General features: G+C 35.0%; 4 protein-coding genes across 4 annotated transcripts; 3 read left to right on the top strand and 1 right to left on the bottom strand.

The window, feature by feature from the left end:
- The first annotated feature begins 116 nt into the window (after positions 1–116).
- Tsp_06711 (ATP-binding domain-containing protein 3) lies at positions 117–704 on the top strand. Its single transcript, XM_003380505.1, has 2 exons — positions 117–254; positions 363–704. Exons 1-2 carry the CDS (start codon positions 117–119, stop codon positions 702–704), a joined length of 480 nt encoding a protein of 159 aa, XP_003380553.1.
- A 197-nt stretch (positions 705–901) lies between these two features.
- On the top strand, positions 902–4,744 carry Tsp_06710 (6-phosphofructo-2-kinase/fructose-2,6-biphosphatase 3). Its single transcript, XM_003380504.1, has 13 exons — positions 902–1,088; positions 1,152–1,277; positions 1,505–1,604; positions 1,675–1,741; positions 1,798–1,932; positions 2,002–2,188; positions 2,264–2,337; positions 2,416–2,487; positions 2,550–2,705; positions 2,777–2,881; positions 2,943–2,984; positions 3,080–3,295; positions 4,675–4,744. The coding sequence occupies exons 1-13, from the start codon at positions 902–904 to the stop codon at positions 4,726–4,728; spliced, it is 1,521 nt and encodes a 506-aa protein (XP_003380552.1). The 3' UTR covers positions 4,729–4,744.
- A 1,470-nt stretch (positions 4,745–6,214) lies between these two features.
- Tsp_06709 (glucose-repressible alcohol dehydrogenase transcriptional effector) lies at positions 6,215–11,076 on the top strand. Its single transcript, XM_003380503.1, has 9 exons — positions 6,215–6,428; positions 8,721–8,819; positions 9,292–9,357; positions 9,449–9,591; positions 9,670–10,024; positions 10,100–10,327; positions 10,395–10,572; positions 10,671–10,813; positions 10,961–11,076. The coding sequence occupies exons 1-9, from the start codon at positions 6,215–6,217 to the stop codon at positions 11,074–11,076; spliced, it is 1,542 nt and encodes a 513-aa protein (XP_003380551.1).
- A 1,628-nt stretch (positions 11,077–12,704) lies between these two features.
- Tsp_06708 (lonCoA ligase 5) lies at positions 12,705–17,643 on the bottom strand. The gene is made up of 10 exons (XM_003380502.1): positions 17,546–17,643; positions 16,382–16,465; positions 15,609–15,750; positions 14,675–14,980; positions 14,531–14,630; positions 14,251–14,462; positions 13,990–14,187; positions 13,716–13,933; positions 12,981–13,659; positions 12,705–12,914 (listed from the first exon to the last, which is right to left on the bottom strand). The coding sequence occupies exons 1-10, from the start codon at positions 17,641–17,643 to the stop codon at positions 12,705–12,707; spliced, it is 2,247 nt and encodes a 748-aa protein (XP_003380550.1).
- Positions 17,644–17,977: the final 334 nt, after the last annotated feature.

Here is a 17,977-nt window from a genome sequence, read left to right as displayed (position 1 = left end):
CGTTTTGTTATGCTTTTTTCTCTTTTTAAAAGCTATTATTGTTCCATTTGAATGATTCATTTTCAGACAAGCTTGTCACAGGCCACAACGCCGATGACATGGCAGAAACAATTTTGATGAACGTGTTGCGTGGCGATTTGAATCGCTTGCACCGTTGTTCGCGTCCAGTAAGCGGAGAAGCTGGCGGCTTGGTGCGTTGCAAGCCGCTTTATAGGTGTTTTCAGAAAGAAATCGTGCTTTACGCCAGATTCAACGTACATTTTTTGTTTTTCTTGTTGTTGTTGTTTGTTGTCTCTGATCAGTGTAACATTATGCTCTTGTATTTTATGCTAATGAGTTGAAGTTTTTGTTTTTCTTTTCAGAATTTGGACTATTTCAGTACTGATTGCGTTTATGCGCCCAATTCGTATCGTGCTCACGTTCGGGATTTTGTCAAGCGGTTGGAATTAATTCGACCGTTGGCTATTTTGGACGTGCTTCGGTCTGGACAGGCGATGGCTTTGCAAGCGACTGATCGATGCAGGGCGTCGACCGTCCGGAGCCGGTGTTCGTTGTGCGGCTTTGTCTCGAGCGGATCAGTATGCCACGCCTGTCGACTTTTGAAAAATCTCAACACGTTGACCGTGGTCGACGAACCACCGCCAATAGAAGACCCGCCCTTGAATACCGCTGGCACTGGTCGCTGTTCCTGCATCCCAGACTGATCTCTTCTGATCATAGCTGATTGCACGGCTATTTTCATTTGTTGTTCATCGCTTGATTCTTTTTTTTTATTTATTAATTAACCGATGAACGATAATAATTAAAAATTGCCACTAGGCTTCTTTGGTCACTGCTTTTTTCCATATTTACGGTTTCCTTACACACCGTTGGATATATTTCATTTTATTTTATGATTTAAATGTTTTTTCTCTATCCAAAAAGTGTAGGGTTGAGGAAAATGAACGGACCTGGCAGACAGCGCAGCTACACGTCACCGGATGAACGACGGAACCTCGACACCAGGGGAAAACAGAATTTTCGCAACGGCGATGCAGACAACCGTTCACCATATTGTACGATCCACGCGAATCCGTTCGTTTCTCCATGTGAATTTATTCCATTTCATCAGTTGCCAAATTATGCTTCATATTTTTCTTTACTTCTTTAAGCTGCATGCAAGCAATTGATCAACCTTCCGAACGTGATCATCATGGTCGGTTTGCCAGCTCGTGGCAAAACGTACATTGCCAAAAAACTCTGCCGATATTTAAATTGGATTGGTATCACCACTAAAGGTATTTGATGTTTTTAATTTCATTTAATTTTTCATTTTCACGTTGTTGTTTAAACATTAGGTTTTTTTTACAATTTATAAATTATAACGCGCGATTATGCTTAAAATTTTATCCAATTCACCAAAAGTAATAATAAACTGCAAAACAACTCCAAATTATTGACATTATTTTTGATATTTTATTGCATATTTTAAATTTTATACACTGATTTTTTTTCTTTGTTTCAGTATTCAATCTCGGTGATTATCGACGAACGTTTTTCAAGGATCACGCAAGCTGTGATGACTTTTTCAATCCACAAAATCGAGAAACGGCTCAAATTCGACAGTAAAAAATATTAATTTATTTATTTGCATATTTTTATTTTTCGTATGATCAACATTGTATCATTTTCCAGACAGTGCGCAGATTTGGCATTGCAGGATGTTTGCCGTTATTTGAAAGAGAACCGTGGCGATGTAGCGGTATGTTTGTTTGTTTGTTTGTATTTTGGTTTTAATTAATGTTGTTTAATGTGCAGATTTTTGACGCGACCAATTCAACCAGAGAGAGGCGTCAATTTTTACGCAAGTCTTTAGTTGATCAGCACATGTTTCGCTTGTTGTTTGTCGAAAGCATTTGCGATGATCCATCCATTATCGAGACGAATATACAAGTATGACTTTTGTTTTGTCTTGATTGTTTGTTTGCTTGAATAATTTTATTCTTCACTTTTTTGTTTCAGGATGTGAAAGTGAACAGTCCCGATTATAAGGAAATGCTCGACAAGGATAAAGCGAAAGAAGATTTCATGCGACGTATCGAACATTATCGAATGGACTATCAACCTTTGGATGCGAACGTCGATACCGATTTGTCGTTTATTAAAATTTTTGATGTCGGTCGACGATATTTGGTTCAAAACATCGTTGGTCTGTGTTTAGCTTTTATGTTCTTTGTTTACCTTTGATTATTTCTTTGTTTGTTTGTTTGTTTGTTTGTTATAGGGCATGTGCAGAGTCGAATTGTCTACTTTTTGATGAACATCCACATTATGCCGAGATCGATTTTTTTGACACGAGTAAGTGAAGTTCATTAACAGGCCGCGTTATAAACTTATATTATTTATTTAAACTGCAATAAAGCGATTGTGTTATAGCATGGCGAGAGCGAATTCAACAGAATGGCACGTCTGGGCGGTGATTCCCCTTTGTCTCAGCGTGGACTGGAGGTTAGCGGGATAATTTTGTTTTTTTAGTTTCTTATTTTATTTTTATAAAATATTGTTTACAGTATGCTGAAAGATTGGCCGATTACTTCAAGGGGGAAAATGTACCGGAACTTCGCGTTTGGAGTTCGCAAAAGATACGTGCCGTACAGACGGCATTCTTTTTAAAAGATACCGCTGCCTACATTGAACATTGGAAAGCTCTGGATGAAATTGACGCGGTGAGATTTTTTGTTTTTTTTTATATTCAATTTTTGTATATATATATATAATGTGAACATTTATTTTGCAGGGAATTTGTGAAGGTCTGACGTATGATGAGGTAAAGGAGCGTTATCCGGAACAATTCTTCCTACGAGATCAGGATAAATTTCACTATCGTTATCCATCCGGTGAAGTGAGTTCTTAATTGATTAATCATATGCTTTTTCAGTTTAACCGTATGTTTAAATTTTTAGTCTTATGAAGATGTCGTTGCACGATTGGAGCCGGTTATAATGGTATTACAATTAGTTATAATAATAAGAGGAGGATGAATAATTGAATAATTTTGAATAAAAAGAAGAAGAGTATGTGATTGTTGTGTTTATTTGAGGAATTGGAAAGACAAGAGAACGTGCTTGTAGTGGCTCATCAAGCAGTGCTGCGCTGTCTGCTGGCGTATTTTCTCAATAAAGATTGTGAAGAAATGCCATATTTGCGAGTTCCTTTGCACTCGGTGGTGAAGTTGACGCCCGTTGCTTACGGTTGCCAGATGGAATTGATCCAATTTGACATCGAAGCAGTGGACACTCATCGTGATAAGCCGGCAGTAAGTGGTGGTTCCTAATCTGGGTGCTCATTTCAGTAGTGTCGGGTATATTTAAATTAACTGTTGTGGTTGTCTCTTACTTTCTTTCTCTGGTTTTTTATTTTTTTACTGAGAGATTTTTTAATCGACAAATTAAATTTGCTTGTTTTGGCTCTTATGTTTTTTTTGATTTTCATCTATTTCGTTAATATTGTCCTTTTTATATGTCGTTTTTGCTTTGAACGTGTGAATGATGATTTATTTGTCAAATATTTTCTTGTATATTTTGTTGTAACTTTTTGCCTGCTGTTGCAACTTTTTTCTTACCCCTCCTCCATGGTATTGACTTTTGCTATGATTTTTTGGCAATTGAATGCGCCAACTGTGTGTTTTTTACTTCACTGAATGATTTGCACTCTGATTTTTTTAATTTAATCACATGTATGTGACCATATTTGTCAGTGTTAGGCTGAGAAGAAAATTAAATGACCATAAAAAATAAAATGCATGCGTCCTCCTTCACCTTCCCCTCCCGACAAAGAAAATTCAGAATAAATGTCTTATCGATTTTCTTTCCTTTTATCACTTAAGAAAATCATATTATCTGCTTGCTTTTTTTAAATATTTATGTATCTCTCTGTTTTGCTGTCATTCCATGCATTGCATTGTGTTTCTGTTTGTTGCGTTGGCGTATTGTATTACTGCATCCATATATATATATATATATGCATTTGCACGAGTTGCTTTTTACAACAGAGAAGCCATTGCATTATTAGTGTCAACGATGAAGCAGATTTGGTTGTCATCGACGCTGTGGATCAGTTGTGATTTAAAAAAAATATTAACCAACAAGCCAAGCAGAATGATGTAAGATGAATACGCGCTTGTTGAGCGTGTGTGTGGATACACGGCTGGACAGTTTGATCTGCTGTTTGCCAGCCACATCGATTGACAGGCATTTTCCGTGGTTCTTTGGCATGAAAAAAAGCATGCGCATGAAAAATTTCAACTTCTGCAATCAATTCTTTCCTATGACAAGTGATTTTTGTTCATTATGTATGCATGACATTTTGAGAATTATTACAATGTATCATGCTCGAGGGTTATTTTTGTGGAGCTTCGATTATTGTTTGTTAGTTGTTCAAATTTTGAAAATTATGAACGTTGCAGCGAATGTAAATTTATTTATTTGTCACGATTATTTTGAAGAAGAATATATGAAATGCGCATGCTGCTGAAGAGCATGATTACTTTTCAGAAAAGTTTATTTGATAAAATTAGTTCTTCCTTTTATTGGGTTTAATTTTCGGTGTGCATGGTGGACACATAAAAAATATAAGATGATTTTTTAGTGAAAAAAATTCTGTTCTTGTATTATTTTTGTTTTTTATCTTTTTTAGTGCCGTATCCATCATCACAAAATTCAAGACTTGGAATGCTGCCGATCGCCTTGAAGGCGTTCCTTATTACCCACTGCAGTCATCACTTTGGCTCATCAAGCACCTTGACCCGGTTAAACTGCTTTTATAAATGACTTTTTCATACTTTTTTTTGAGGTGGAGGTGGTTTTTTCCTTGTTTTGCTGCTGCATAGATCCTTGTGTTTAAGTGAAACCTACCTCGGTTTTTGACAATTAGCATCAATTGAATCAATTGAAGAACAGAATTGATTGTTTTGTTCATTTTTTACTTTTCTCTTGTTTTCAATTCAGTGAAGTTCACTTGTGTGTGCTTCCTTGCTGTTCTTTTCCAACGAGGATAAAATGGTTTGTTTTAATATTTTTATGCTTCGCTTGTATGTTATTTTTTTAGCTCGCCTTGAGCACTGGCTGTCTGCAACAGGGTCAAGCACGCATAAATTGATGGGCTATTTATTTTCAGTTTTTTCCACTGCATCGTTTTTATATTTCAATTTTTAACTCTAGCGATCGTGATATTTATACACTTAGATCATCTGTGCGCAGTTGCTGTGAATGATTTTTCAAGCAATAAAGGTATTGTTCGTAAATATTTTATGCGTTTCTTCATTACTGGTTTTATTTTATTACTACAACGTAAAATGTAATTGAAGAAATTTTATTTTCTTTTTAATGGATGCCAGTAGCTGGTACGATTATATATGTATATATGCGTTAAATTTGAATTTTAAAATGCATTTGTATTGAAATTTCTTATTTAAATTAATTTACGTATGTAAGAAATAAAAGCAACAAAAAACCGCGCTTTCGTTCAACTGTCACTTCATCTGCAAAACGTGCAATATGAATTGTACTTGATCGTATGTTTACTGTAGTTAATGTCACAATAAATTGTGCATATGATGCAATTTTAAAATTAAATTTAGGTCGAATAACATTTTTAAAATGAACTCTTTTATAGATTTTTAATAATAATCTCACAATAACTATAATTTGCATTTCATTGAAAGTCCCTATGTAAAATCTATTTTTTACAAAAATGGAAACAAGTACCGATTAATTTTACTGCGATTTTGAGCACAATTTTCATAAATATATGCTTAGTTAAATAAACGTCACAACTTGCAACGAAGAATAACGCAACGAGTTATAACTGTTTGAAAATTTGCATAATAATTCCCATGTAATTAAAAATTCATTTTTATGATATTATTTTATTAATTTTTTTCTGTTCGCTTTGACAAATTGTAAAGTATAAATTATTGGTGGCAAATTGCCCCCAAACAAAACGTACTGTATCAGTTTACTTAACTTCCGTTACTTACAGTAGCTTGGTCGTTTCGTTGCATTCAATCGGTGGATAGATTGTTTGTTATCGGTTTGCGGTTTGGTCGTTGGATAGAATTTTGTCTGTTCCATATTTTTCATAAAAATAATTTCAGCTTTTGCTGAACAAATTGTCAGGTGTTTAATATTGTGCCGATGCTATTGCCGGCACTTGCTGACCATCGAAGGGGAAAGAAATGGATGGTAAACCGGTAGCGGGCTCGACATCGACACCGAAGAGCAGCGCCGAGTCCAAAAAGGAATCAAGCACTGATCGGCGTGATTTGGACAGAAATGGTGATTTGGATGTCTATTCAATGCAAAACGGCTCTCTGCGAGTTCACAAATATTTGACGGCCGAAGAGTTAGCTGCTGGCAAAACGACGAGCTGGGCTGAGATTGAACTCCGTGGTAAGCTACGCTTTCGATTGCTTTCTTTTTCCGCATATTGCATATAGTGTCAGTGATTTGTTTGTCAAATTTCAAGCTGCAATTGTCTCGATTTTCATTTTTTTCAGCGCTTTTGTTTTTCCCGCGCAATTTTTTTAATCCCAATTTCAAATTTTTACTGCTTTCCAATTGTGCGTCTCGTTTGCAAAACGGTTCGCTTGTGTTTCGTGATTTTGGAGAGTTTATTTTCGTTGCAAAGTTGTTTATCGAAGAATCACTTTTGCAAAGTTACAGATTTGCATTCTTGAACATTGACGAGCGTTGAATAGACGAATTTCAAAAAAAAATCCTCAGCGTTTGGTTTTTTTTCAAAAACTGTTCGCTATTGATTGTCGATTTCAAGCTTCTGGTTTTGTTGCTTTCATTATTGACCAAGTGTATTCTTCTTATTTTTCTTTTTTTTAGCAAATAATTTTTATTTTTTTGCATGAACAATATAATAATAATCAAGTGGGTCGAAATGGGTTCAAGCTTTGTTGAAAATTGGAGACCAGTTTGTCAGCATTATGTGCAAAACAATGACCGAATTTTGAGGCAAATTTTCGCCTTGATGATGATGATGATGATGATGAAATTGTTCCGCTGTTGCTGGCAATCATTTTTCGTCCATATTTCTGCAATTAATCAGTTATTAAAAATATTCAACATGTGCTTGCTTGCATGCAGTGAAATGCTGACGTTGATTTTTGTTTTTTTTTTCTTTCCCATTTCCTAATTCAGTTCACGTATTATTTAGGAACTATCAGAAATATCAGTCAACCAGTGTTCGAAATGGACCACCTTACTGCGTTGTTTATTAACGACAATGAATTGGAAAGGTTCAAATGACACAAACAGCTTGACTTGTTTTTGCTTTTTCTTGTTGTTGTTGTTGTTTTGTTTTTTTTTAAATTTTAATGCAGCCCTTTTTTAGATTGCCTCCGGAAATTTCGAAATTGAGCAAACTGAAAGTGCTCGATGCTTCAAATAATCGTATACGCAGTTTGCCCTCCGAGCTGGGCGATATCTTGTCTCTGGAGCAGCTTCATTTGAATAATAATCTAATACGAACATTGCCATTCGAAATTGGAAAGTTGTACAATTTGAAAATTTTGGGTATGTTTCATTTTGTCCTTTACAACAAATTCACTTATTAATCGGACGTCATCAGTGTAATTATTGTCGTAAATATGTATGCATTATTATTGGATGGGGAAATTTAGTAGCGCTCTAATGCAACGCTGGCTGATTTTTCATTTCATCGATGCAAAATTCTGTGTTGATCGATAAGTGTTGTTATCCTTTGGTGAATTTAGTTGTAAATTCGATGTTGAACATTCATTCCGTCGTTATGGTACTCTTCCTAATGCGCAAGATCAATTTTCTTTGAGTTTTTTTTCCTTACTTTCGCATGTTGCACACTTTATTCTGGCAGCTCTACGTCAAACTATATGCATTTATTTTTTTTTATCAATTAATTCATTGTTATTTTCAGACAACTGGTTTTTTTTCAAAGCAAGCTTTTGCTTAAAATGAAGGCTTCAAATTTTATGATGTGATAAAGTTGTTGTTTTTTCTCTCTTTTGGTCTATACTGTTCAGTCAATTATTTCAGAAATTTTTTACTCCACATCTGACGCTGTTTACACATAGCCTTTATTTCAGTTGAATATTAAAAGTCCAGTGAATAATGTGCAATTGATTTTAATATAATAGCAGTGTGTCATTATTGTGAAATTTTCTAAATATTTGTTTCGATTTTTCGAAAAAATTGTTTGGTGAAAATGACATTTCTCTAATATCAGCGTAATTAGCTAATTCTCATATATGAAATTGAGTTGGAAATATAAATTTTTTATTTAAAATAATTTAGTTGTTGCTGTTGTTGTTGTTGTTGTTCATTTGTCTTGTTGTCATTCAAGTGATGCATGTATGATCGATAAAGTTGAAGTTGTTAGCGCCTTTATTATTAGAATCTCTTTTACTCAGACAGGAATTAATTGAAAATTTGCCAATGCCACCAATAATTGCCTTTGGTGAAATATTTCATATTATTTCTTTGAAAAGAAAGATAATTTTCTTGTTTATTCGTAATGTGCTTACTGTTAATTTACTTTTGCCTGTGTTAGTAGTTCTTAGCTAGCGTTGTAATTTTGCAACTGTAGTGGCTGAAAGTGAAACCTAGTGCATAACATTTGTGATTGAATCTGCCTTTTAACACTTGTTATTATTATTATTTTAATTCTTCATGTATAACAAAGCATTTTTTGTTTAGCCTTGCATGGTAACCCTCTCAGTCCTGAATTAAATCAAGTCTACCATCATCCAACTACGAGTGTAAAAGTATTACAGTATTTCCTCGTGCAGTTGTGCGGTATGTAAAATTCATAGTTATTATTATTATTTGGTTTATTTGTTTTTTCTCACGTGCAAGTTTTTCTTCTGTTTGTTAAAAAATATTGAAAAGATCAGCAAAAAATGCAACAAAACGAAAGATATGGCATGGATTGATTTTCAAAATTTTTGTCGCAATTTGTTTTCGAAGCTTACTGTAGTCGTATGACGACTGATAAAATGCTTTTTTGTCATTTTGAAAAGGTTAACACAATGGAACAATGTTTGGCAACAGTTACGCGTTTGAAGAGAAGTGCATGCACGGTTTGTGTAATGATAATTTTTGGCTAAAATAGCCGTTGAGAGTTGCATCGAAAATTTGGCATGCAAATGTTCTATCATAATTGTCCATCAAACGTGATCGATCAGTTTCTATGATTCTACAATTGTTATTTATTGTCGTGTGTTTTTTCTTCTATTGTTTTACATGATAGCTTGGTTTTTTACTTCAGCTAGAGCGTTGCCTCCACCGGAAAGGCCGTGGATACGTACAGATGTTGGTGACAAAGATCACAAATGTAAGAGTAGTGGATTTTGTATTTTTATTTTTGATATTGGAAAGTTTTGCTCAAAGTAAGAAGGATACAATTGTTGTTTTTTTCTCTTCAGTCATCTTTACGGTGATGTGTTACAACGTGCTTTGCGAAAAGTACGCTACTCCATCCCAATATCCCTATTGTCCATCTTGGGCACTGAATTGGGACTATCGCCGACGGATGATATTGAGCGAAATTCGCAGTTACGAACCGGATGTTATAGCTTTTCAGGTATTTTTATAATTAAATTATTTTTTTCTGTTCTCTTAAATTGTGCTTTTCTTTTTGTTGCAGGAAGTGGAGACGGAGCAATTTTATTCATTTTTTGTACCTGAATTGAAACGATTTGGTTACGCCGGAATATTTTCACCAAAATCACGGGCCAAGACCATGACTGAGGATGAGCGAAAATTTGTCGACGGTTGCGCGATTTTTTGGAAATCATCAAAGTATATCACAGCGATTCCATTGGCGTTTTCTTTTCATGTAAAATTACTGTTCAGATTTGAATTGGAAAAGAAACATCTGATTGAATTCACTCAACTTGCTATTGCGAACGCTAACGGCTGTCAGCAGATGCTCAATAGGGTAATGACCAGGGACAACATCGCGTTAGCTGCGGTACTTCAACCAACTACGTGTGTATTGCGTATGTGTTCCCATGATCGATTTTGATCTTTTCACATTTTAGTAATTAATTAATTAATTTTCTAAATTTCAACAGGTAACAATTCATCTCACTGGCATACCAAAAATAATTGCATTCCGTTGATTGTGTGCACAGCTCATATACATTGGGATCCTGAATTTTGTGACGTCAAATTGGTACAGACAATGATGTTGGTGCAAGAATTGGGATACTTGGTTGATTCAGTGGCTCAACAACGTCATCTGACTACTGATCAAATTCCTTTGCTTGTTTGTGGAGATTTGAATTCCGTACCTGCTTCTGGTATGAGTTTTCAGCGTTTATTTGATAGGTAGATATTTCCTATTATATGTTTCTTCATTTTTTATAGGTGTCTATGAATTTCTGGCAACCGGTAAAATTGCATGCGATCATCCGGATTTTAAGGATTTCCGAGGTACGACGTGCTTGCAAAAGCTGAGCTCAACGAAAGATACAAACAATTATGCGCATCAGATGAAACTAGAAACCGCCTACGATTCTTCGATGATCTCGTTCACCAACTTCACGTACGATGATAACATACGCTTTGCATGCACATACAGATGGATAAAGTTTCTTTTTTGTGTTAGATGATGCAGTTTTATTTACTTATTTGTACATTTAGATTGGACTTCAAAGGCATCATCGATTACGTTTTCTCTACACCATCCTCTCTGCTTCGATTGGGTGTTCTTGGAGCAGTTGATATAACTTGGATTTTGGAAAGCAAATATATGGGATGTCCTAATCCGAGCATTCCATCTGATCGTAAGTATATTTCCTATAATGAATAATAATAATAATATGAAAGAGCAGAAGTATTTATTCATTGTACAAGGTCAAGTTATCAAATTCTTATGCTCTTGTTATATTTATGTTTTTGTTTAAATTTAATGTAAAAGTTCCATTTTATAGATATCCCTCTGTTAGTGCAGTATGCCATTATTCCTCAGAATATTCCGGATAATGAGACAACAGATTCTAAGCGCAGTACTTGTTATGCGTTGCCAGAGCGGCTCTACAGCCGCTGATGAATTGGAAAACGTGTGACAACGAAAAATATGAGATAAAGAGGGAGGAAGGTAAGCGCCGACGCCGGCGCCGGCGCTATGTTTTTCTTTTATTACTTTGCTAATTTGAATATTTTTTACTGTTTATTTATTTCATTTGTCACTTACTGCCTTTGCAGTGTTTATTACACATTTAATTCGCAAAAATTGCGTGTAACAAAATTCACAGTTATTTCAAAGCGGGTGTTAAGCTCTGCGATTCTATTCACAATCTTTTACTCCTTCTTTTTAAGTAGTAATAGTTTTTTTTAATATTTTCCTTTCCAATAATTACAATAGTTTTTGTATTGTTGTTGTGTTTTGGTTTTGAAATGAGCGTTTATTTGTTGTACTTTTTATGTGTAGCTGTAAACATACATACTGCCAAATTTTTGTATTGTTGGTTTTTTCTTTTTGTTTATTAGCATTAGTATTTGTTTTAATTTTACCACTCACCCATACATCTGTGAGGCAGATTGTCGTTTCTAATAGCTACCGTTCCTTTCATGCAGTGCGATAAGTAGACATGTTTTCTTGCTTTTTTTTATCTTATTTTTATTTATGTTTTTTTTGGTTATGGCTTGTAACTTTATTTTTGAAAATACCTCTGAATTCTCGATGCATACAGCCACTGATGAACACTGCGTGCTTTGTTTCATTCAACATGGAAATTTTCATTGTTTACTGTTGTTAATGTTATCCATGTTTTCACTCTTCTTTATTGTCTCATTTGTGTTGAATCCATTCTACTTAACGGCGCCCCTTGTGAATCTAGTGAGATGTCAAATTTTCTTTGTAAAATTCTTTCTCCTCCTGCTTCAAAAGTATCTATTCTTCCTTATCGATAATAGCAGTTGTTTTGTCATCTCCTCATGCCATCATCTGCACATACTTATGTACAGTGGCATCCCAGAGAAGTTCCATTCCGCTTGCCCTCTCCCTCCCTCTCTTATCCCTCCATCTCTGCATACAGTATAATATGAATGTATTATTTATTTTACAAAAAGATATGTCAACTTGACAGTGTCACTGTTTTTTTTTCATTTGCATAAAAATTGTTGAGTGCACAAATCATTATTGTTGTCGTTTGTTTTCTACAGATCATGACTGAGTGTACAATTTTATCAACAAGTAAGTAAGTATATTTTGAAATTTTATTCATTATATTCATATTCACGTAAGTTAGCTGCTGTAAACGTACATTACAACAAGAAGACAGTAACTATGCTAAGATATTATTATTTTCAAATACTACAACTACAGTCACATTGTGTGTGTGTGTGTGTGAGATAGTTGAGAATTAACAGAATGTTTTGAGTTGAGTGAAGCGAAATAAACAGTACTGGATGGAGATGAGGCAGTATTACAATGTAGCACTAAGTGAATTTAAAAAAAACATAGATAATAATGACATGCCTGAGAAATTTACCTTCGTATTGGGTATGTACGTGTATTTCGGCAGAGTGATTGGTTGTGATGACAATTTTTTCTGTAAGACAGATGATATATACACATATATATATATATATATATAAGTGGTTATAGTTATCGCTGAGATTAATGAAATTGTTGAAGAACAAAAAATGAAACGAATGAATATTGATAAAATTTCAGCAGAGATGTTTGTACATCTCAGCAATTCGTTCTTGAAATTGTTTGCAAATCTCTGTCCGCCTCGCCTTGTAAGTCGGGGTAAGTAGGTTGTTTTCGACGCTGAATGCATCGCCATGCAGATAAATATCTTTCACTTGTTCAAAAGAGCACAAATTGGCTAATTTTCCTTCGTTCAACATGTCATCCAAAATTATCCTTTTAACAGCCTGGAAATTATTAACCATTTTTACAAGTAAACTGAAAATAATATGAATGAAAACAAACAAGCATACCGTATTTTTCAACAACTCCTCCGGTGTTTGTCTCAAATTAAGCGTCTCACTGACATGCTTTTCCAACAAAGGAATGTTCGGTACAACAATTCCAACTAAGCAAGATTTGAGACTGTCACCATGGACGAAAATTTGAGATACAAATTTCGACTTCAAGTAGACATTTTCGATCTTCTCTGGTGCGATGTATTCTCCTTGGGCAAGCTTGAAAATGTTTTTCTTTCGATCGATAAGTTTCAACGATCCCCGAGAGGTCCATTCACCAATGTCGCCCGTGTGCAGCCAACCATCCTCGTCCAATGCTTCTCGTGTACGTTCCGGATCTTTGTAATAACCATGAAACACATTCGGACCTTTGATGCACACTTCACCTTGATTGTTCTTCGCAAAATAATTCATATCTGGCACGTCGACCAATTTGATGATACAAGATGGCGACGGTGGCCCGACGTGACCAGCCACGTGGTCACCTTCCAACGTCAAACAAGCGGCAGCCACGCACTCAGTCTGGCCGTAACCTTCCAACACAGTGCAACTGAACGCAGCCCTGGCAAATGTGAGAACCGCGGGCGAGGCTGGAGCACTTCCGGATATAATAATGCGCACATTTCCTCCAATCTCTTCACGCACTTTTTTGAAAACCAATCGATCCAACAAAGTATTTCGGCGTAAAATGGACCTAAGGTAAGATTTGTGATCGATAAAATCATACCTATATATATCTTTCAAAATTACTTTTCCAAATCACGCATTTTGGAGTTCATTGCTAGTTCAAAGATGATCTTCTTAAACACATTCTTGTTCACTTCGGTTGTTACTTTATCATAAATACGGTTCAACAAACGTGGAACCATTGGAAACAGAGTCGGTTTCAACGCTTTCATGTCATCTGTGATTTGCCGAATGTCTCCACTGTAATAACCAACACAACCTCCGAGCATCAAAACGCACAGCTGAAAAGAACAAAATAAATGAACTGATTGATTGTTATTTCAAAAAGAAAACATACTTCCATCAAACGTTCGAACATATGTGCCAATGGCAAAAACGAGATGAGGATGTCACTACTGCACACTGGTGCGTTTTTGAACATAATCTGGACGGTCGAATTGGCAATAATGTTTCCATGACTTAGCATGACGCCTTTCGGGAGTCCCGTTGTACCACTTGTATAACAGATCGTGGCCAAATCGTTCGGACGTGGAATCTACAAAATTACGCACAGTTCAACATTTAATAGCAACTTTTAATTCTGCTTTGAAATGCTCACCACATGTGGTAATGGATTCACCACCGTAGCGCCTTCCAACTCTACTGCATTATAACGTATAAATTCGATGCCATTTGCTTTCGCCTTTTCGGCCAGCTGATCATCAAATGAATCCATGATGATAACATGACGAAGCTGCGGATGTTTGGGCGAAATTTCGATCAGTGACTGTGCCCTTTTGGCAGTGTCACAAATGATAACTTTCATCTCAGCTAAAAGTGATGAAAATTTTGCAAACAATTAACTGCTAATCAATCGATTATCATCTTGTATATTATACTTTGCTCGATAATGTATGACACAGCTTCCTTTCCAAGAGTATCATACAAAGGTACTACAACCATAGAGTACGCGTAGCAAGCGTGTTCAGCAATTGTCCACTTAAAAATAAAAGAAAACATCATAAGGTGCTCTGTTCACGTACTGTTTCACATACTTCTGGACGATTGATTGAATAGAGGCCTACAAACGATTCGCCGCCTGGTTTCAAACCTAAACTAAGTAAACCCTGGGCAAAGTTGTTACATCGTCGTATCACGTCGTTGAAGTTCATCCAAACATATGGACGACTGTTGTCAGGCATCTTTTTTCTATAACCAAGGCAGGGACCGTTGTTTGACGCTTTGGCACCTTGACGAAGCACATCGTACATCGTACGACAATCGTCAGACAAATACTCCAACACTCGACCATTTTCAATAAATTTCGACGATCGACTACTCTCAAACTCCTGAACATGTGAAAGAAAAACAACATGAAATTACCATTTAGAGATGCTTCAATTAGAAATATTAACACATTCAAAATATTTATTCAGCAAACACACGCAGCACGTCATCATTGTAAGTTCCCGCATTAATTAGCCATTATCAGTGCGAATGCAAATTCTGTTCCGTTAGCGCATTAAAATTTTCCTTCTAGACGCACATTATCAGTATTGGAGCATTTTCAGATCAAGAACAGCGAGTGATGTCAGTGCTATTCAAAAGATAAGCGCATTTGATTGTCAGAATTTCTTTTTCAACATCAATATCAAGTACGTTTTCATTTTCATTTCCGGTTTAATTTTTTTAATTTGTTTTCGCCATCACATTTTGAAAGCACTTAGTGAGGCGCGTGCAGTAAATTTGTCGCGCATGAATCAATGCACTATTGAACCTACATGTCATTACATAATACAGTATGACAAGCGCCGCGTTCGTTAATGAAATTGAAAAAAAAAACGATCGAATTTAACCTCGCTAGTTACAAAAGGTAATGATGTTATTGATGGTGAGAGCGTGATCGAAAGCCAATATTGGAAAATAAAGACGAAAAAGGAAGGTTGTTTAAGCGAATGTTACGAATGGAACTCTTACCGAAACAATCGATGTCTGGTCGTTCAAATCGCATGCCGGCTTCAACTTTCGACTACTGCTGCTCAAACCGAAGTACGTCATTGCTCCACCGAAGACCATCATAATGATCAGTGGCAGTGTAAATGCAGAATATTCTGTCAAACTGAAACAAAGAAATAAAACAATCAATCTGATTTATGTTTGAATAAGATTAATGAAAAAACAACAAGGTCAACTGATGACCGTCGGTCACATGTGCCCATGCACCAGTGACACACTAAAAGCTAGCACGCGTTCTGGAGAGAAACAACGCTGAATAATAACAATGATAATGATAATGGTACATCATAACGCCCCATTGTCCAGCATTCCAGGAAAGCTTAACTGATTGTCGAAAAATTATTTTTTGATGGGGACAATAATTGGAGACGGCACAGATTTTTTACTTGTCATGTTTGTGAATCCGGCGACCAGATGTCGGAAACATGCAGCGATTTGCCGAAGTTTAACTAACTGTGCACACATTTCGGTTTATGACACAAAGTTAAAAATGTCCTCCGACGCAAGTAAACATGACGCAACAAATGTAAAAAGGACGTCATAAATATAACATTTCTACATCCTCTGGGAAAAGTGGATAATTTCAGAAGGTTAAATTCTGCTCAATTACAGACCTATGACATGTTTTGGCCGAAAACTGATATCCTTACGTTGAGAACTAATTTAAATTTAAGCAATAATGACCGAAGGCGAATCAAATTGATTTTTCATGTCACATAAAAGCTTTGGCTCACCTATCAAGCATCGTTATCCGTAGAATCAAGGCGATGGAAATCAACTGCGTCAGCCACAACAGCGTTGAGAAGAAGAATATTGTTCTCAAAAGTACTAATAAAACAAACCGGATGTTTACAATTAACAATTTAAATAAAGTCTATATAATCATGAATCGTCAGTGCTTACCAGTGAAGAATGAACAGCGAGCAACCACCGTTCGGTATAACTGTCAACTACAGACTAACACGAGAGTGAAATTTAATATAAATTTATTTTATTGAACATATGCCTGATGATCCGAAAATTTTAAAGAAGTCAAAGTGACCAATCATTTCACTTTAAAGGACGACGTTTTAAAGTTGGAAAAAAATATGAGTAACAAGTGAACGAGTAGACCGAGGCATATATTTGCGCTAGACTAAGTAATAAATAAAAAAAAAAGAAACTCTATTGATCATTTCACAAATGAACACTACGCTTCTCTTCCGCCTACGAATAACCGACTAGGATCGATAAAATATCAAGAACTAAAATATCTTACAGGTCACTTGCTTGTAATTTTTCGCGTCTACATCTAAACAGAAATACGTGAAAATATGCAAACTCAATAAATAAAGAAAGTCAAAATAAAAATGCAAAAAAAAACAAATGACAAACAGGAGACAACGGGTTTACTGTAGCGGGAACAATGCCATTTATGGCGCGCATGATTTATATTGACTCTCAGGCAAGTTCATAAATATCATTTTTGAAAAAATATATAAATTTGATATTAAAAAAATGAGGATTTTATCAAAATTTATAATTTGAAATAATTTTCATCATCGGATAAAATAATGAAGTTTATGAAAACTTTTTGATTGTACTTGAATATAATGTATCGGATGCAAATTTGTAGAAGAAAAAAATGCGTAATAATGATTTTATTGACGAGTTGTATTTCACTTTTATTGTTGAATTTATTAATTTTCATGCAACAGAACAAACTGACACCATGATATTTTGTCGTTTACTTTTGAAATTTTGTTTTCGTCGTGCATTTTTTTGAAATGAAAAGTTGTACTATTTTTACATAAAGATGTAAATTGCGAAAAAATTTTAACTACAAAAAAAGATTGTATTATTTGAATTATTTCTTTTGAAAAATACGTTTTAGAAAAATTGAACTCAAACAATCAAACTTGTTCTGTCGAAGAAGTGAAAATTTTCCAGAAAAGAATCTGCTCTCCGAAATGCTCAGCATAGACTGCTCCTCGTAAGTGTTGTTTATTGTTGTCATTATTATTTTTATATGGTTCTGAATTATTCATTCTGATTGATTTTATTATTTGAAAAGGTGTGATATTTGAAAACATCTGCTATATTTTGTGAGAAGTGACATGCGCTTTTAATTGTCTTTTACCCGATAATACGATTTACATTAAAACAAACGTTCAATTATGAAAAAAATTTTATTATAAGTTATAAATAAACCAGCATAACAAATGAATTGTCTCAGCTTAAATAAGTGAATGTTACAATGATGATATTTCGAAATTGATAGGTATATTTTCAGTTAATAATAACAATAATAAATTATTTTGAATTTATGATAAAGCAAAGTGTATAATTGT

The sequence above is a fragment of the Trichinella spiralis genome, assembly GCF_000181795.1.
Source record: "Trichinella spiralis strain ISS 195 chromosome Unknown Scfld2, whole genome shotgun sequence".
In the NCBI taxonomy this organism is placed as follows: Eukaryota; Metazoa; Nematoda; class Enoplea; order Trichinellida; family Trichinellidae; genus Trichinella; species Trichinella spiralis.
The sequence above is the reverse complement of the archived record's forward strand: the minus strand, read 5'-3'. Positions and strand labels throughout refer to the sequence as shown.